At 39.1% G+C, this 21,244-nt stretch overlaps 1 protein-coding gene across 4 annotated transcripts in view; it reads left to right on the forward strand.

The window, feature by feature from the left end:
* The window catches only part of LOC132828044 (monocarboxylate transporter 4-like), a 107,327-nt gene extending 87,005 nt beyond the window's left edge, over positions 1 to 20,322 (forward strand). For all 4 annotated transcript variants that reach the window (XM_060844965.1, XM_060844966.1, XM_060844967.1 and 1 more), the window contains 4 exons: positions 383 to 620; positions 9,807 to 9,950; positions 11,067 to 11,846; positions 12,497 to 20,322. In XM_060844965.1, the coding sequence (XP_060700948.1) occupies positions 398 to 620; positions 9,807 to 9,950; positions 11,067 to 11,846; positions 12,497 to 12,771 (1,422 nt within the window). In that variant the 5' untranslated portion in view covers positions 383 to 397 and the 3' untranslated portion in view covers positions 12,772 to 20,322. The remainder of the gene's footprint in view (positions 1 to 382; positions 621 to 9,806; positions 9,951 to 11,066; positions 11,847 to 12,496) is intronic.
* Positions 20,323 to 21,244: the final 922 nt, after the last annotated feature.

Here is a 21,244-nt window from a genome sequence, read left to right on the forward strand (position 1 = left end):
GCATCTTGTAGATGGTATGCACTGCTGCTACTGAGTGTCAGTGGTAGAGGAAGTGGATGTGGAGCCAATCAAGTGGCTGCTTTGAGCTGGATGGTGTGCAGCTTCTTGAGTGTTGTTGGAGCTGCACCCATCGAGTCAAGTGGAGAGTATTTCATCACACTCCTGACTTGTTCAGCACCATTTGCAACTCCTCAGATATTGAAAATACATCGATTGTAAAAATAATTCTTGACTAATTATACAATTCAAACACAATAATTTCATGTGTGATTATATTTTGATATTGTGGAACTTTCATAATGCATATGATTTTATGATGTTAATCCAAAATACTAGTAGGGAACTGATTTTTATCAACTCCTCCTTTACTTTAAATTTACAGGCTGTGACCTGAACCATGGGAGTCGTAGTACAAGATGAGAAGCCAGCAGGAATGAAGGCCCCTGATGGAGGCTGGGGTTGGGCCATTCTCATTGGATGTTTTGTCATCACTGGATTCTCATATGCTTTTCCAAAAGCCGTTAGTGTTTTCTTCAAGGAGTTGATTAAAGAGTTCCACATTGGGTACAGTGATACGGCTTGGATCTCTTCCATTCTTCTTGCTATGTTATATGGAACAGGTAAGGCATTCAGTGTTTAGGAAACATTGTGTAGGTAGTATTTTGTGAACAAAAGTGCTTTTCAAAATACAGCATTCCATTTCTAGTTCTGAAGTTTGATATCACAAGGTTTACTGACTTTTATATAAGATATTTATAATCATTGTCCAGCCAGAGTATTTGTAACAGACAGATAGACAGAATCTTTTAATTTTCTCCTGTCTACTCGAAAACACAAAGTCCCTTATTGTGATTTGGTTCAACAGCAGCAGTCACCTTCTGACCTTGCTGGAATGGCCATTATTCATATTGACTTTACACCAAGTGTTCTGGGAGAGGGATGCTCCCCAGATGAAGAAATTTCTCCTAACCTCGGGCCTAGATGGTCTACCTGCATCCTTGGAGTATGATCCTTGGTTCTGGACTTCCTGGTCATCAGGAACATGCTTCCTGTGTTCATTCTGTCTCGTTCTGTTCCAACTTTATATGTTTCTGTGGTCTCACCACCCCCCCCACCCCACCCCACCAACCCCCTCACACCAACCAGCCCATCCCATTCTTGTAAATGTCAGTGAATAAGTCCTAACTGTAGTAGTGTTTCTTCATTCATTGGACTTGCCATTTCATCTCAGTAAGTGATTTGGTAAACCTTTATTACAATCCTTCCAAAGAAAGAACATCCTTCCTCACATAAGGACACTAAAACTGCAATTAAGTTCTAGTCTCTAGTAACGCCCATGGAGTACTCAGTAATGGTCATACGATTGAATTTCAAGAGAAGATGGTATGATTCACTTTTGTTGGATAATAATTGCTGAAAATGTGTTGCTGGAAAAGCACAGCAGTCAGGCAGCATCCAAGGAACAGGAGAATCTTCAAGGCTTATGCCCGAAACGTCGATTCTCCTGTTCCTTGGATGCTGCCTGACCTGCTGCGCTTTTCCAGCAACACATTTTCAGCTCTGATCTCCAGCATCTGCAGTCCACACTTTCTCCTTGGATAATAATTGCATTATTATGTCAGGAATCCGTTAACTCCACGGAGTTCACAGCATGAACCTGGGCATTTCCGCTCTCTGTATTGCAGAAGGTGCTTTTTCTCCAACAACTGGGTGGCACAAACATCTTTTTTTTAAAATTACTTCCCTGCCTCTTTATCAGATGGAAAATAACCATAAATTCACATGCAGTTAGCTTTGGAAATAATAAATTTATAAGCCGTGATTAGCTGCAACTTGTCTGAGAGAGTCCATTAACTGACTTCAAAATGTACAGGCTGTGATTCTCTGCAATCCCTTGGGGGTGTGAAAGTCACTAAGTGAAGACAGGTTCTACTTTTAAAGTTTCAAAGTGTAAATCTAATCTCTTCGCATTGAATAAAATGCAGTAGGGAATGCAGTATTTGAAAATAAGAGATGGATTTTGAGGGGAAATGGCAGGCACCCATTAGGGACAACTGAATTTCTTCCTAAAAATAGATTTTAGTTTGGAAGAGTGTGACGGGCTGCCTTACAAACAAAGCTCATTGACATCCAATTCTTCATTACTCGTTCCACCTTGGAACAGGAAAATTTATCCCAAAATACCAAACACAATGAAAGAAATTGTTTTTCACCAACCTATTGTCCCACTTGTGCTTGCAAATCAGAGCAGCAAACAGAAGAAAATAATAAAACAAGAATCTTCTTCCAAGTGGTTCCCTTGAATTCCAAGTGAGTACCAGTGTTACTGCCTGAAATAGGCATGTGATTGTTCAATTACCATGTTTGATGATGGGGTTGGGGATGGGTGGGTACAGAATAATAAGTAGCTTTCACTCACTGAAACAACAAATAATGGCGACAATGCCAGTGTTAAAATATTATGATGTTAATGAAGAAGTCACCCTGAAGCCAATAAGGGAGAGGATTTAAAGCAATTGTCAAACCACAAGGACTACCAGGTGCTGCTGCATTCAAAGTATTCACGCAACCTCAAATAATGCCAGCCCCCAGATCAAGAAAGTCTGCCTGTCTGTTTAGGAATTTAACAATTCTTGATACAGGGGGGAGAAACTGATTTGTGAAGTCTGATCTCGAATTATTTCGAAGCATCATTCTCAAACTGCTTCTATGTGCTACAAAAAGTTTGCAAAGGATATTACTGTTGATAGTTTGACACCAGGAAGTGAAATATAAGCAAGGGAAGCAGATGTATGTCTTCAGCACATTGTTGAGAGCCCCACTCCCTGTGAAGGAAGTTGATGCTAGTACAAGACTTTGAAATGTTCCTGATTCAACAAGAGGCAACACTTGTCATGCAAGCAGAGAAGCAATGTCACCCCAGAGACAAGCAGGTACCAGAAGAACAGACAACAACTTGCAGATATATCATAAAGACTTAAATCTTTAAAGCAATGGCTTAAATCTTCCAGTTATTGTCTGAACTGTTTCCAACATTTTAGACATAAAACTCTCTGCTCCAATTTGTCTTCCAATCTTTTAGTAGAAGTATTCGGCAAAACCTCCTTTAGTGTAAGATGCCTCTGAGGAAACAAGACAGAGATCCGATGCAGAAGCCACATGCTCCTTTTTTTATTTTGTACACTAGCTTTTATATTCTGGTTATGGTTTAAATGTCCCAGAGCATGGGGATGGGGCAGAGGCAATATGTGTTTTACTCCCACACTGTAGCCATCATTTCCTGCAACATCTTCCATACTCATTCCCAACGTTGCTAACGTCTGAGCCTGACTAACACTGAACCTCTTACGCACAGCCTACTCACCCCTTCAGGACATCTCCACGCATGTCCCAAAAGTAACACTGTGCCATCCACTATTTGAAGAGTGACTTGACTCTGACCACCCTGAGCAGCTGACTGACCATGTCCAAGCCTGTGTACTGGTATTCTTTTGCAGTTAGTTACAGTAGTGATTAGTCACTGAAATCGACTCATGTGAGTCTGCAGATATTCCTTAACATCTAAACTTTTTTTTAACAAAAAGAGAGAAAAAAATCTCTTAATGCAAACAACAAAGCCAAGATTCAAATTGCACCTCAACACTGTCCTTTTACTGTCAGTCAATTCCAGTGAAATTTCACTCTTATCTCAACTCTTTAAGGTTTAAATGAACAGGTTGCTCTCAGCTTCTTGTCCTCCAGGTGCAGAGATATTTTCATGATGCTTTTCCAAGCCCACGAGCGCAAACATTTCACAACACCTTTTATGAAGTTCTTCACAAGAAAGCACGTGAGCTGACTGATCACATGATGCCGACGCGGAATCCAGTCCTCTGCGCACGGTGACACCTAGTGCGGGGATGAGAATCGCGTAACAGTGAATGGGAGTTCACTGTATTAAAACTAGTCAATAATTCACAAATTGCGTTACAGATATTTCACGGTTAGGTGTGTTTTAGGAGAACTACCTGTATTGTGTCTTGTCAAAGTCATGTGACCTCTGTCTTGACATTAATAAAAAGTTTTTACAACTGCAGCTACCTTACACATGGCATGGAACAAGAATTTATCTCAACAATGAGATAATTTTTAATTGTAAACAAAAGACAGTGCTATTGTAAACTTCTGGAGCAGTGACAATGTATTCTAGGAGGATTAGCATTAATGCTGGCTCTCATTGCACAAAAATCTTCCTTGTAGCAACAGTATTATCTTTTCTTTGATTGCTCAATCCTCTGAGTTTTGCAGTTCATGCAAAGGAACTACTTTTCACTATAGCTTTGATCATCAGTGTTTCTTCCTGGTCACTCCATGTGACTGTATCCTTTCATGACTTGCTGATGGTATCAGGGAGAAACAAATGTACCAATTTCCTTTTTCCTCCATTGTACCTCTGCTATCAATGTTTTTAGATAACACATTTCTCTGAAGTGTTTAGGAAACAAGTTTAACACAATTGTTAAATATTTCCAAAATAAGTGCTGATGCAAGGTCAACTAGCATAGAGACATGGAGATGTACAGCGTGGAAACAGACTCTTCATCCATGCTGACCAGTTATCCTAAATTAATCTAGTCCCATTTGCCAGTACCTGGCCCCTCTAAATCCTTACTATTCATATACCCCTCCAGATGCCTTTTAAATGTTGTAAGTGTACCAGCCTCCAACACTTCCTCTGGCAGCTCACTCCATATGTGCACTGCCCTCTGCGTGAAAAGGTTGCCCCTTAGGTCCATTTTTAAATCTTTCCCCTCTTACCCTAAGCCTATGCCCTCTAGTTCAGGACTCCCCCACCCCAGGGAAAATACCTTGTCTATTTATCCTATCCATTCCCCTCACAATTTGATAAACTCCTACATGGTCATCCCTCAGCCTCTGACCTTATAGATCATGCCATCATGATTTTATAAACCTCCATAAGGTCACCCCTCAGCTTCCGATGCTCCAGGGAAAACACCCCCAGCCTATTCAATCTCTCCCTATAGCTCAAAACCCGGTAACATCCTTGTATATCTTTTCTGAACCCTTTCAAGTGCCACAACATCCTTCCCACTTGATTAAGCATGGGAAAACTGTCTTAAGATTCTTGCTTTAAATGGTTATTCAGCAATTTCCAAGATGGATGAAGAGTTAGATGGGGCAAGTATTATTTTCCATTACTTTGAATATGGCTATAGCTTCCTTCAGGCCAGTCCTCAATATGAAATAATTTCTAATTGTAAACAAAAGACAGTGCTATTGTATGCTTCTGGTGCAGTGAAGGTGTCAAAATAAAACCCTGTACAATATCTGCCTTTAAGGCATTAATTGTAATTAATTTGTGACCACCAGACTTGAAATGCCAATATCCACTGGTGGTCTTGGACATTTGTAATCTATTTCCTCAGATAGCAACCTGCCCTTTAAAGGAGATTTTTTGGCATGCATTAGTGAGCTCTGAGTAGTGATTTTATATCCGTACACCTCAGGAGCAGAATTATTAGCTTTACCATTCTGTGCACCTTTGCTGATGAATCTAGAATTTTGCTTTGAGTGATCGTTTATTTAAATCAGGGAATTCTATTTATTCTGGGATTATTGTACTGCAATTTTAACTTTAATTTAAATATATGCTTGCTGTATCAATCTTGTCAAATCCGTTAGAGAATTCAACTACTATTTGGACTTTTACATGGAGTCATAGAGATGTACAGTACAGAAACAGACCTTTGGTCCGACTCGTCCATGCCGACCAGATATCCCTACCTAATCTAGTCCTATTTGCCAGCACGGCCCATATTCCTCTAAACCCTTCCTATTTATATACCCATCCAGATGCCTTTTAAATGCTGCAATTGTACCAGCATCCACCACTTCCTCTGGCAGCTCATTCAGACACATACCACCCTCTGTGTGAAAATTTTGCCCCTTAGGTCCCTTTTATATCTTTCCCACTCACCTTAAACCTATGCCCTTGAGTTTTGGACTCCACCACCCAGGGAAAGGACTTTGTCCATTTATCCTAGCCATGCCCCTCATGATTTTATAAACCTCTATAAGGTCAGCCCTCAGCCTCCAATGCTCCAGGAAAAATGGTCTCCCCCAGCCTGTTCAGCCTCTCCCTATAGCTCAAACCCTGTTGCCCTGGCAACATCCTTGTAAATCTTTTCTGAACCCTTTCAAGTTTCACAACATCCTTCTGATAGGAAGACGACCAGAATTGCATGCAATATTCCAAAAGTGGCCTAACCAATGACCTCCCAACTCCTATACTCAGTACTCTGACCAATAAAGGAAAACATACCAAATGTCTTCACTATCCTATCTACCTGTGACACCACTTTCAAGGAACTATGAACCTGCACCCCAAGGTCTCTTTGTTCAGCAACACTCTCCAGGACCTTACCATTAAGTTATAATTCTGCTCTAACATCTCAGATTCTGGGTAAGTAAATGAATAAGAAACACTTCCTTGCACAGTGGCAAGTGTCACGTATTTTGTCTTGTTATCAAGCTGGCAATGAACAACTTTCTGGAACAGGAAAAGGCCACAGTATTCCTTCTGTTGCTACCAGCAATGGTATTTGTCATATGGCTACTTCAAATAATTAAACTCAATAGACATTGTCTGAATCTGTCTTTCTAAATGTAGTGGTTGAAGACCACGGACCTAGCACCCCTTAGTCTTGAAATAGTTGTCAGTGTGGAAGATGCAATTTCAACATGAGAAGTGTGGAAAGGAGTTGACTATTCAGCCCCCAGTACTGCTCCACTATTCAGTAAGATCAGCACTACCTTGCTGCACTGTCTGCATATTCATTCATTCACTAAGATTCCAAACATCAAACAACAACTGTACAGAATGTACATGGTTGAGCATGCAAAGCTCTGAGGTGTAGGAAAATTTTACATTTCTCCTCATAGAGTCATGGAGTCATAGAGATGTACAGCACAGAAACAACCCTCCGGTCCATCTCGTCCAGGCCGACCAGATATCCTAACATAATCTAGTCCCATTTGCTAGCATTTGGCCCGTATCCCTCTAAACACTTCCTATTCATATACCCGTCCAGATACCTTTTAAATGTTGTAATTGTCCCAGCCTCCACCACTCCTCTGGCAGCTCATTCCATACACGAACCACCCTCTGTGTGAAAAAGATGCATTGTGAGGCAGCAGTGCTAACCACTGAGCCACTGTGAAACACCAATACTCTGACCAATAAAGGAAAGCATATCAAATGTCTTCTTCACTATCCTATCTACTTGTGACTCCATTTTCAACAAACTATGAACCTGCACTCCAAGGTCTCTCTGTTCAGCTACACTCCCCAAGACATTACCATTAAATGTATAAGTCCTGTTCTGATTTGCTTTTCCAAAATGTAGCACCTCGTATTTATCTGAATTAAACTCCATCTGTCACTTCTCAGCCCATTGGCCCATTTGATTAAGATCCTGTTGTAATCTGAGGTAACCTTCACTGTCCACTACACCTCCAATTTTGGTGTCATCTGCGGACTTGGTCTCCTTTTATCTGAGACTGTGACCCTTAGTCTAAACTGTCCAGCCTACCATGCTTCAATTAGACACTTCATTATTAAACTCTTGGGAATGTAATCATAGATATTTTACACTGACTTTGAGTGCTTGGCTACTAGGAAATTATCAGTATGTTCAGGAAATGAATCATTAATCTGAATAAAAATTACACAGATGATCATAGCTATTGCAAATAGCTATCTACTCAAAGTCTCCTCATAGGGCAATATTCCTCCTCACCGTAATCAGTCTAGTGTGCCTTTGTGACACTCCCTCCTAAGGCAAACATCCTCCCTGGGAAAGATTCTGAAAGTAAACACTATTCTGGCATGTTTTCTGAATTAGGCCCTGCATAATCTTTGTAAAATTTCGTGTTCCCAAATCTCTTTGTCATAAAAGATAATGTGCTGCTTGCTTGCTTTACTTGCATGTTTACTTTTTATGATTCATGTCTGAGCACCCCCAAGCCACTCTGAATGCCAGAATTTCCCAGCTGTTCTGCATTTTTTAAAAAAGTTTTTTTTCTCTGCTTTCTCATCCATAGTAAATAGCATACTTCTCCACGTTATTGTTCTACTATCATTTTCTCGCCAAACGCAATGAAACTTCTGATATCCATTTGCAGCTTACATTTTACATTCCCACCTAATTTGTATTGTCAGCAAACTCAGATATATGACACATGATCTCCCCATCTGAACTCTTGATATAAAGTGTAAATAGCTGAGGCCTAACTAATCTGCAGATGTCAGACATTACCTTTTGTGAGAGTCCAGATCTTCTCAGGCGCATTGAAAGTGCTGATATTTTGCCTGTGGACTAAATGCTGTGGTTGTTGCTTTAAAATTGGATCTCTGTGCCCATGTGACTTAACTGGGACGAGGGTTATGGTTGAGGAGAAGGCAGCTGCTGTTGCTGTTGGTATTGCTCCTGCTTCTGTTGGTGCTATTGTTTTTGCTATTGCTGCTCCTCTTGTTCCTCAACAGAGGTCCAGGTAGAGCAGTATAATCTGCTTCCAACCTGTAGTGAAGGCTGACAGCTGAGAATTGCAGCTTAGGGTGAGTTCACATCCAAGAAGTTGGCAATCAACTGTCAAGCAGAGAACGCAGACTCTCAGAAGAAGGGCTGTGAGCTCCAGCCTCTCACATGGGCACGGCAGAAGGTCTTCACTGTTTTGAAGACATCCCAGCCAGTACACAGACTACCCTCTGAGTTCCCCTCTGATCCTGGCAAATTCCATGCACACATCCATTGTGTGGATTAAACCTCAAGTTCAGTGGGACATTTGACCTCTAGTCCTTTTATAGGAAGTCATGGTTGCTTGCAAACCTATGTAGGCTAAATCCAGAAGTGGGTAGGATCATGTGAGTTCCCATCTCAATGTTACGATTTGAGTCTGTAATCCCACATGCATTAGAACACCACCCCCCCCTCCCCCACAACACCCCCCCAATGCCCAGCCATTCTCCTCTACTTTAACCCCAGCAGCTGGAATTCTGCCCTTTATTTCTCTTTCATTGTACCAACTTTGACATTGTATTCACCTACTTTAATATGCTGTCAATTTTCCCATCCTCAGTCTGATTGATGAAGGAGATAACAACCTGTCAGCTGGCTTATATTTCTCTCTCCACCATTGTCATCTCACTCTGGAAAATCTAAGCTACTGTTAAATTCAAGTCTGAAGTTTAAGATTACAGAAAGTCAATACACATGTTGTGCAAATACTGTATAAAGTAAAGCATTGTTTTTCATATTTTTGCTTATTGATTCTTTTTCTTTCTTGTGCTGTCAATCACTCTTTCACTTCTTACTGTATTTTACAAACACTGAATTATTCTTAAGATCTTTAAAATTCCAAAACTTGTTCCTTTTTCCAGTAATAACAAGCTGTTGAAGCTAAAGCTTAGCATTAAACTTTAAACTTATAATCATTGCAGCTTGAAATGTTCCTTTTATTCTTGGTGGTCTACTATGGAATTGTTCTTTGCCCTTAACCTAGGTTAAAAAATGTCCTTGTTACACAATTGTGCACAATTGAGCAAGTGAATGTTTGGTGAAATATGTTGTTTACAATCAAGTATTTAAGTTTGTAACTCTGTAATGCTGGGTAACAGATCTTTGATTTGACTTTGAGTTTTGCTGTGGTGTCAAAGTCTTCTGCAAAAGACTAAACTGAGTTTTTGAAAGTTCTTCATTCTCCAGTCGTCAGTTGAGCAATTTTCTTCCTCCTGTCTTTTTATGCAGGGCCTTTATGCAGTATTTTGGTGAATCGCTTTGGCTGTCGTCCTGTTATGATGGTAGGAGGCCTGTTTGCATCAGGAGGTATGATCCTTGCCTCATTGTGCACCAGCATCATCCAGCTCTATTTGACTGCTGGAGTTATCACTGGTAAGGAACAGTGGTCATTTTAAAAAAAAAGTACTCCTGGAAATCTGAAATAAAACCGAGAATGCTGGACACACCCAGCAGTTTGGGCAATATCTGTGGAGAGATAAGCTAATCTAGCCTCTCAGGCTATCTGTCAGTTCTAGCGAAGCTCAACACGATGAAATATTTAATTCTTCATGGTTGCTGTAGGACATGCTGAATAGTTCCAGAATTTTCTGTTTAATCTCTAAAATAAAATGTGTTATGTCTCAAGTCACTACAACTCCTGGTGGTTTCAGTACCTCAAATTACGCATGTGAAACTTTCTGAATGATATGGAAACTGTGATATTGGAAAAAGTACACGGTCTCTTCATTATACTGAAATTTTCAAGTTATTGTGGCTTTAATCAGTTTACATTTCAATGTCATAGAGATTCATATAATAATACAATTAACCCCAATCTCTTTCTCTTTCCCCGATAGCCTGGGAATATCTATTCAATACGTACTTGAAAAGAATTCCCTTTAGAAAATTATCATTGAAACTGTCGACAGTGTCTGTTTGAAATGCAGTACTATTAGTTTTAACTTGTCCATATTTTGAAGGTATCTTGCATGAACTTAACATCTAAAACTCTGCAGCCAGCATCCTAATTTGCACCAAGTCTCTTTACACCCAGCAGCCCATGCTCTTTGACTTGCATGGGTTCCTAGTTTGCTAATGCCTCAATTTTAAAAGTCTCATCCTATTTTTCAAATTTTTCCATATGCCCCCCTCTCATTTTGCTAACCTCCTTGAGCTATACAATCCTTTGAGTTCTCTGTCTTCCAACTCAGTTCTCCTGTGTCTCCCGAATTCTAACCTTTCCACCATCAGCTATGTTTTCTATAATCTGGGTGCTGAAGTTCCCTTTCCAATTATCTCCACCACTCCTTCTTTTTGAAACTCTATTTTTTTCCAACCTTTTTGTCATTTGTCATGTTGTTTGGTGTCAAATTGTGTTTGAGAGTGCTCCCCTGAAATAGCTTGGGACCTATGTTTTGGTTTTAATTCATTATTTAACTGCAAACAGAGCCTTATCTTTTTTTAAAAAAAAACTTAACCAATGGAATCACCTTTTTGTTTCCATTGCAGGTCTTGGTTTGGCCTTGAACTTTCAACCATCTCTTATCATGGTAAACCGCTACTTTGACAAGCGTCGCCCGTTGGCAAATGGCTTATCTGCAGCTGGGAGTCCCGTGTTCCTGTGTTGCCTCTCTCCATTAGGTCAGATCCTGTCTAAAGTTTATGGATGGCGAGGAGGTTTCCTCATTCTTGGGGGTTTGCTGCTGAACTGCTGTGCGTGTGCAGCCCTGATGAGGCCCCTGAAACCAAGTCGTAAAGAAAAGGAAATGATAGAGCAAGCAAAGAAAACAGAGGTGCACAAGAAGAACAAGAAACTTCTGGATTTCACAGTCTTTAGGGATCGAGGCTTCCTGATATACACAGTAGCAGCTTCCATCATGGTCTTTGGTCTCTTTGTTCCTCCTGTGTTCATAGTTAACTATGCAAAAGATACAGGAGTACCAGATACAGATGCTGCTTTCTTGCTGACTATCTTGGGTTTTGTTGATATATTTGCTCGACCTCTTAGTGGTATTGTTGCAGGGTTGAAGGTGGTCCGGCCTCGCTGTGTGTATCTTTTCAGCTTTGCTATGATTTTCAATGGAATTACTGATCTAGGAGGCTCCTTCGCTCGTGATTATGTTGGTCTGACGGTGTTTTGCATTTTCTTTGGAATGTCCTATGGAATGGTCGGAGCACTGCAGTTTGAGGTCTTGATGGCGATCGTTGGAACTGAGAGGTTCTCCAGTGCCATTGGACTTGTGTTGTTGATTGAAGCCATGGCTGTCTTAGTTGGTCCTCCAGGAGCAGGTAAGGGAGAGATGGTGTGTGTGTTCGTCTACACAATTATGTTTGTGGAAGGAGACTTGCTTGAGTTTTCTCTATAGTATAGATGTAAAAGTCTTACAAAAACATGACATGTACATTGTCAATTATCTTTTGAAACATTGAGGTTTTCATTGGGATTATACATTTGAACTGACACAGTCAGCAGTGGTACCTCTTTAGTGCATTAACCAAAGCAATTGACATAAAAAAAATGGTATTTAAAGTTACAGATGTCTGACTTCTTTTAGAGAAGAAGCCAAGAGTTCTTAGACCTGTTATGGCAAAAGAAAATTAGTTCTGTTCTTGCAAACTATTCTTTTCCAAACCCATACTCGCCATCACCTTCCATGTTCCCAAATACAATCTAGGAGAGTTAAATGATCTTGTTTCTGACAGCCTTCCCGAGTTGGGTTTCAAAGATGATTTTTCTGTAACTGGCCAAAAGAAGTGCACATTCGGCCACTCATGGGTTGCCGTAGTGTATCTGTTTACCTCTTGGAGTTGCAGGCAAAATGGGCTTTTTCCAGGATAGAGTGTAATAAGTTTTGGCCTGAATGATGTGATCTGCTCATGCTGATTGGGTTGCAAAAGATAAATATATTGAATTAGTGTTTATTTTGTATTTGCTATAGGAAAATTGTTTGATGCCACCAAGAATTTCAAGTATGTTTTCTACTTGGCTGGGTGTGAAGTAGTCCTGTCTGCCATTGTACTGGCTCTTGGAAACTTCTTTTGTTTACGTAAACGTAAACCTGACTCCCCTGTAAAAGAGCAAAAGGAAAATGTGGAAGAAGGAGAAAGATCAACGGAACCAGAAGCAGTGGATTCCATAGAGGTGGAGCAATTCTTAAAAGATGAGACTGGAAAAAATGGTGAAATTTTACCCACACCAGAAACGAGTGTATGAGGTTTTCAGTGAAGGAAGAAGCAGAATGTTTACAAAAGGTCAAGAGAAACAAGTTTTGTGTATTTATTTAGAAATGTGAGGAATCTCCATGTATAATGGTAAGAGTAGTCTATTGTGCAGAATGTTATTGTGATGATTTGTTTCTGTTTAAATTGCTGCCTTGCATTTGTCATACATGTGTGTCTTTCACAAAGGTTTTTTTTTTGAATGTAAAGGTATCAATTGAAATTGTAGGGATGCTTTAAGGACGTTCTGAAAAATCAAATCTATCGAATTAGAATTCCATAAAATAGGAAGGAGGTAGGAGTTTCAGCTAACCACACAATTAGTGACAGCAGTACATCTGCAGTATAGCTTACAGTATTGGTCACCAGATGGTAGTTTCCACAATTTGTAGGAGTGGCAGTACTCACATATAGTGATGCAGCAAGTATTAAATATCTTTAAGAAGAATTTCAGCACCTACATCAGTTGTAGCTCCATATTTATTAATACAGTTGAGTTTTAAATGCAAACTTCCATTGTCTACATTTAATAACAATTAAGAAGGTATCCAAGTTGCTAGTATGTAGTGAACTTAAAAGGTTATGAGTTAAAATTTGGACTTTTTTTTTCAAACCTGATAGTTATTGGTTTTGACCTGATGCAAATTGATCCAACTATGATTCAAATAATTTAGTACACAAAGCTAACAACCCATTGTGCATATAGTAGAAAAGATCATTCTGTTTCTTACCAAATTATGTAAGCGTGACTAAATAACTGTTTTAAATGGATGCTTCATGGGGATTGTAAAATATTAGCCTTTTGTCCTTAAAAGATTACACCTGACAGTAACCTATTTGATGAGGTGCTCAACACACAGAGCTCAAATCAATGTTTCAATATGGACTGTATTTTGTTAGTAAAGGCAATTCTAACTTAATTGATTACATTATTAAATAAATTGGAAGAGCCATGGTCTTTACTAATATTCATCAACAGACATCAAATTTGTGGTATCACTATGTTCTCAGAAAGAAGACTGCTTTATCTGAGTTCACTTCAGTAGTGTTCTTGATTTCTACATAACTCCTAATGAAACCTTTTCACTTTATTTACTAAGATTATTGGTTATGTTGCAATAGTTCAACATAGCCAGATTATCAATGTCCAATCCCGAGTTTATATCAACTTTAAATATGGAATCAAGGAGACCAAACCTCATAAAAAAACATTTCCAATTGATTGATGATGAATCTTAATGAGGACACAGCCAGGTTCATTAGTCACACAATAAGGGAACTCTTTAAAGCTTGCTTATGTATCATAAATGTATTGGCCATATCACAGACAGAATTGTGTATTGCCAAGGAATAAACAAACAGATTGAAAATACTATCCTGGTGAGATTAAACATGGTTTGAGGCTTACAGGTAGGCATTTGTCTCAAATTGCTTGTCAAACTCCCGATTAACCAAAAGGTGGAAAATAAACAAAGTCTGAACCTAGGGTGAGGATCTGCAATGGCCTAGATATGTCTAATATTGTACAGGTACACAATCCTTTATCCAAAATCATCGGGACCAGCTGTTTTTCAGAATTCTTCAGATTTCAGAACAAATGTAGTGCCACCTTGGAGGGTCCAGGGCAGCACCCCGTAATCAAACATCAATACTGCAGCAAAAATGTATGAATACTCACACTAAGTGGGATAAATAAAAACTAGGAATACTACTACAGTTTCTTTATACAGTAATATACTGGTAAATGAAATACTTCAGACCATAAATATTCAAGGACATTTTATTTCCAGGAAAAGCATTCCAAGAAAACCATTCGGTTAAACTTCAACACACACAGCTTCAGCACTAAGGCAGACGGCATTATCTGTCTCATTAACATAGGTTAACAATCTCTCTTTAATTGAGTAAATTGCCATAATCTCTTGCTCACTGATAAATGAATGTTGTTCAAGGCCAGCAATTAACTGATCACACATTTTCACCATATTGTCAATGGGGACTTTTTCAACTATGTTCACTAACTCATCATCATCATCATCACCACTACTAACTCATGCTTATCTGTATTAAATACAGATTTCAGCAATTTTCCCATCACTCAAGGAATGAACGACAGGTGTATCGTTATCAATGTTCAACATTTCTTCGATGTCAGCTTCCTGTAATTTATTTACACTTGCATCCGATAAACTTTGTACGTAAGTTATCGGGTTTGCGATCATCTTTCTCAACAGTGACACAAAATCCTTCAAAGTCTTCACCCGTAGGTTCAGTTTCATCAAACGTCACTGTCAGCCACAGTCTTTGTCAAGTATTTGTTAATGTTGATTTATCAACATCCTTCCAAACACTAGCAACCGCGTAAATGGTATCCTTAACACGAAACTCTTTCAGGAAGTCTTGGATTCCGACCCCTCTCTGTTGACTGCAGCAAGCATACACTTTAAAAAAGTAGTCATTATACTTGCTCTTCATGGAGCGTAAAATTCCTTGGTCACAAGGCTGTAGTACGGATGTCACATTAGGGGGCAAGTAAACACCGAAAACATTACTTTTCACAAGAAGTTTGGCAGGGGGATGTGCGGAGTAGTTGTTTGGGAACAATAACATTTTACAGTTTTCTTCCAGTCCAGCTCGCCTGCAATGAGGTCGTGCCACTGGTACAAAGTGGTTACTGAACCAGTCAAAAAATATTTCTCGGGTTACCCATGCTTTCTGTTTTGCGTAATGATACAGAAGCAAATTGTGTACCCTTTCAGACATCTCGGATGTTTGCTTTTTACAATCACAACCGACTTTACCTGATGTGAGCCCGCAGCATTGGCATACCCAAGAATAGTTAACCTGTCCTTGGTATCCTTAAAACCTTTTAGTGCTCTCTCATCAGCCATTGTTAATGTTTTTCTCGGGACATAGCGCCAGTAGAGAGCTGTTTCATCAGCATCGTAAATTTGTTCAGGATTAAGGCTTCTGTCAGATATTATCTTGGCAAATTTGTCAATATAATTTTCAGGTGCTTCATTCTCAGCAGAAGCCTTTTCACCTATTTTCAGATATTTTACATCATTATGGTTCTTAAATTTCTGCAGCCAACCTTCTGAATATTGACACTCACCTTCAATGTTCAGTCCTTTATACTTTCGAGCTTGTTTCATGACCGGCAAACCAGTCAGTGACATATGTTCACTTCTCTGTCGTCGTATCCACTCCATCAACACAGTTAAACTCTCCATTTTTTTGCCCTATGCAGTGTTTTCCTATTTTTCATTAATGTTACCATGAAACTTCAGGAACTTGCCTTTCTGTTTCTTTAAATCAAATACAATGGTAGTTCCAACATCATATTCTTCAATAAGACGCTACACAGACACACCACGATCAAGCTTCTGCAATATCTTCACTTTTCTGTGTTATTGATAATGTTAGATGCTTCCTTTTTTTAATTATTATTACGCATAGGTGGATCAGCAGCTCTTTTTGGCATTTTCACTGTGACATTAAACACAGTGGAAAAAAAACACAATTGACACCTGCCAGTGCTGGGCCGCACAGCAACATGGGTCAAGTGAGATTGGACTTCACACACCAAACCAGCCTTACTTTGCAGACATGACTGATGTTCCACACGCCACGAAAAGACTTCGGATTTCAGAGCTTTTCGGATTTTGGAATTTCAGATAAAGGATTGTGTACCTGTACTAGAATGTGCTAGCAAAAAGATAGTTTCAGAGATAATGTATAACAGATTTCAAGACTTTAAATAATTGTCTCCCCACCGGCACATCTGCATTGCAAGAACTCTGCTGCATGGATTTTGACTTCAGTGGGATGTAGGACTGATGGGAATGCATTTCTAGCCATTATTCACCCTGTCTCATTTTAATTGCTTTTAGCTTCAATGCATAATCACTGATGTGCCACCTACCATTTTTGCATTCATACTGAAGTTGAATTTCGCCTCCATTCCAACCAGATTCCTTTGAATGACTGCACTGTCAGTAATTGTATTGCAGGCTTGACTAAATGACTGATTAGATACATTTAAATGAAAGTTAATGAAATGGCTAACAAAATACTCGCAATTTTATCTATGCTTGTCGCAACAGAGCAACTGTGGACACCATTACTGGGTTATTCAAGTCTGTCTTTACCAGCATGGAAGAAAATTTAAGATTTTAGAAATGCAAATAATTACAATAACAAAGGTAGATTTGATTTTGGAAGATTCTTCATTGCTATCTCTAATGAACCAATGCATGAGAGTTTAGATTTACAACTTACCTAGGGAAATTATTGAATTTGGTTTCAGGTTCTATAACGGGCACTTGACCTGCAATACAGACCACTGCCTGGGTATTAAGTTGAAAATCTAGCCCTTTGTGTCTCTTACACACTTTGAGGACTACCTGAACATTTCTGCACTGTGTCCTTTTAATATGAAGTGTCTGTGTAGAATATTTGATATATCTTAAGCTATTATTTTTAATACCTGTTTGTTTGTGTTATCATCTGGTCATTCATAACCATCTCTTTTCCTGCACAAACCTAGTAAAAACATTTCATTAACTGAATGCTTCAGTTTTACCCCCAGCATTTTCTTTTCTCTGAATTTTGCTTTTTTTAAAATTAAAAAGTCTGTGGTGCTTTTTGCCAATGAAGTTCTATAGGATCCTATTCCACAGATTGGAAAATGTATCCATTTCAAGTTAAGATATGTTCGTGTTTCCACATCAGTGTGATTGCAAAACTGGATTGTCTGTCCTGTGCATGGCACACCCTGTGGTTTCTATTAAGTTTAATACAGGGCTGGTAAGCAATTCATGATACACAGTTAGTGTATCATCCAAGCTCAGAGTTCAGAGTCTTTGTCGCATTCTGGCATTTTTAAGAATTGTGCAAATCATAGGGTAGGGTCTCTGCCTCCTGAGCCAGAGGATCTGGGTTCAAGTCTCATTGAAGGACTGGTGGCCATGGAAGGAGTGTTTGTGACATGTCCAAACAAAAGGGTGCATGTGGACTATAGGTAATTATGCATTGCCTACACAAGTCACATTTGACAGATTTTACATAAACTGGTTTAAAAGGTCCTCTATTTATTGATTTTGGAGAACCACAGGAAGAACAATTTTTGGTGAAATATGTCCTGTAGAATATTTGGTTTATTTTGGTTTAGTTATGCTAGATAAGTGAGTCGTTTTCAGTTGTTGATTATTTCCTTATCATTGCAGTTCTTATATCAGAGGATTCCACAATCTCTGGTCTGTTTTTTAAAACAAAAGCTTTCTATAATGTTTGAAGGGTTGAACCAGATGAAGGGGACATTGTCTATTTGATGCAAATCATTGCCCTTATAAGGAAAATAGAAAGGAGGTTTACCATGCAGCTTGGGTCTGTACTTTAAGATATGGTGCAGGCCATCTTATCAGACAGAACTCCTTCCTCTGCATATTGTGAGACTGTGACTAGTAGGGTGAGAGATTAGCAATGATCTAAGATAGGTTGACTGTTGTCAGTCTTCCAGCAAGCTAGGGACCACAATTATTCCATCTCTCCATGGAAGGGAGAAAAAAGCTAGAAATAACTACTGCCAGTCGTTCTTTTGTGACCACTGCAGGGAAGCTCTGTGGATGACATCATGGAAATCGACTGCCCTTCACCCCAATGAGGCTGCACCAATCAAATTTAACTATTTTAATCTCATTTTCTAGTACTTGGCCCAGTAACCCTGTATGCCTTGGCATCACAGTGTACATCTAAATACTTCCTAAATGTTCTGAAGGATTTTGCCTGTACCACCCTTACCGGTAGTGAGTTCTACGTTCCCACTATCCTCTGCGTGAGAAATACATTTCCTCACATTTTGTCTAACCCTCCGTGCCCCTTACCTTAAATCTGTGCTCTGTGGTTTTGATCCCTCCACCTCGGGAAAATGTTTCTTGTCTATGCTCCTCCTAATATTTCCAACAGCCACCCCCCCCACCACTACCATCATCACCACCACCACTGCCAAAATTCTTCTGTGCTCCAAAGAAAACAACCTCATTCTATCCAATCTCTCAGAGATCAGGGCAGAATTAGACTCTGCACATTGACCTTTTCAAGCCCAGAGCCTTTTGACTATGAGCGGTTACATGGAAATTGAATCAATTGTACTGTACCCCAGGGAAATAAAGCACCTTCAGGATAGGAAGGAGAAGATGTGAGAGGACTGGGGTTAGAGCAATGCTCCAATATCAATTGAGTGATTTCTTGTTTGCTCCCATGGAAGGTGAAGAGAAATATTTCCCACTGTCGTCGTCCATAACACAAGTGTCAAGAGCATTGTGTTCGATTAAGATGAGTTATGTCTTTTTTTTTGTTTCCTGTTTAAAGTAAGATGGAATCCTCTTTTTAACATGTTACATAAACTGAGACAATGGAAAATACATAAATGGTGTCCTCAAAGGGTTGAAGCAATTCTGCAGAAAATCTCATTGAGAAAAAAGTAGTTAATAATCTATTCGAATGCTGGGGGTTTCATTACATTCAAAGTATTTTTATAATGCAAGATTTCACCATGTGCGAGTAATTGTTGTTAACACAGACACTGGCCTTCTTTATATTCTCAAGGAGGTAACTAACCAAACATTTCAAATCTGGTGTCTGTCTGTAAACTCAGTGAATCTGTCATTTGTGTATTAATGTTCAATTTAACTGTGTCATGTGGCAGCAAGTTTTTGCCACGTTCCAGCTAACAAATTTAAAGGAGGTTCCAGTTACTACAGAATTTTATCATGTAAATGTATTTCTGATAACTTAATGGTTAAACCTAAAGACTGACTGAGCTGTTACTGCTTTGAGCCTGTGTTTGCAATAGAGATTGTGATTTCAATATGGGATTTCCAAGCCTGAGTCTTTGTATCTTTTAAGTAAAATGGTACAAATTGGGATGGGCAGGTATAGTTTGGCTTCTATGCACAAAAAAACTTTGTAAATTGCAGAGTATGTCTATATGCAGTTACTCAGTAGCAAATATCCCACGTAATGATTTTACCTTAACGATTCTTATCATGAGCACTGTGCTTATTCTAAATATGTACACCATCTTTTTTCGGGTTCAGGATATTTTCAAACTAATGAAATATCAGAACTGGGACTACTCCTTATAATCAAAAAGATCTGGGACTTGTGTGAATTTACTGTGTTTCATGTGTGTGTGCACACATGTCTGTATGTATGCGTGTGTGTGCGTATAACTAAGAAATAACGTCACTTTGTTCAGGAATTATGAATGCTTATTTGACCGCAAATAAATATTTAGAAGCTGTACTAAAAACATTGGTACTGTTCTACTCAAAACCCACATAGATCACAGTTTGATTTACATTGCAGCTTTATCCTATCTTAATGGTTTGATCTAATTGGGTTTTCACTGTTTAATCTGATTGTATGGATTTACTGTTATCTTTGCTGAAGTATTGCTATTTTTTGAAGTTTGAAGTGCTCCAAGTTCTATATTTTGTAGTTATATATACATGGTAGATTTGGATAAAAAAAATGGAAACTTTGTCTTCGTGTTCTGTATTTTAAATTAATCCTTCCAAGCCATTTGAACATAATATGAACAATATTCCAGTTCTCTACAGGTTGCTGACATAAGAACCTCAATTAAAGCAAGTGTGGGTCTATAGCCATTTTTTCCAAGTTTCCCGACTAGCAGTTTCGGAACTGAAATTGAGGCTAAAGTACTGGTATGCAAAGTACTGTACTCAATTCAAAGCACACAGTTACTTTAAGGAGCTTTCAGAAAGTAGACCAATGTATTGATGTGGAAAGCTTTTTATTTTCTTTAGCAATGCATTTACTACAATTTCCCTTGTGTAATAACTACTTTGGCTGGGAATTATGCCACTTTTTCACCTCTGCCAATATTCTTGGTTCTGAGATGACTTAATTGGCACCATACAAAGTGCTGAGCGTGGGTATTCTTTGTCAGGGTTTGTCCTGAATGCTTCAGTTTGAGAAGTGAGAGACCGCCAAGTCTGCACCCATCACTTGTGCCTGGAGTCTGCATTCACAAACCAGTGGAATATATTCAGGAGTCAGGAGAGAACTGTATTTGGCTTAATTGAACAGACTTAATTTGCTGCACAATGACCATTACATAACATCTGAGCAGTTCTAATAGCCAAAAGTTAGTACAATTGGAAGCTTGAATTGAAATGGAAAGACCATAGACATTCTGCATTGTGTAGCTTCATCAAATAATTACATAGAATTACACAGCCATTCAGCCCAACCGTTCCATGATAATATTGAGGACGTATGGTACAGTGGTATTGGCTGTACCTCTGAGCTAGGAAGCCTGGGTTCAAGTCCCACCAACTGCAGAGGTATGTCATAACATGTAAAATAGACTTTTTTAAAATTTAGAACTGTGTATTACGATGGTATTTAGTATGCACATGAGAATTTAGTCCTTAATCCCA

Source organism: Hemiscyllium ocellatum, chromosome 25 (assembly GCF_020745735.1).
Source record: "Hemiscyllium ocellatum isolate sHemOce1 chromosome 25, sHemOce1.pat.X.cur, whole genome shotgun sequence".
NCBI classification, from domain to species: Eukaryota; Metazoa; Chordata; class Chondrichthyes; order Orectolobiformes; family Hemiscylliidae; genus Hemiscyllium; species Hemiscyllium ocellatum.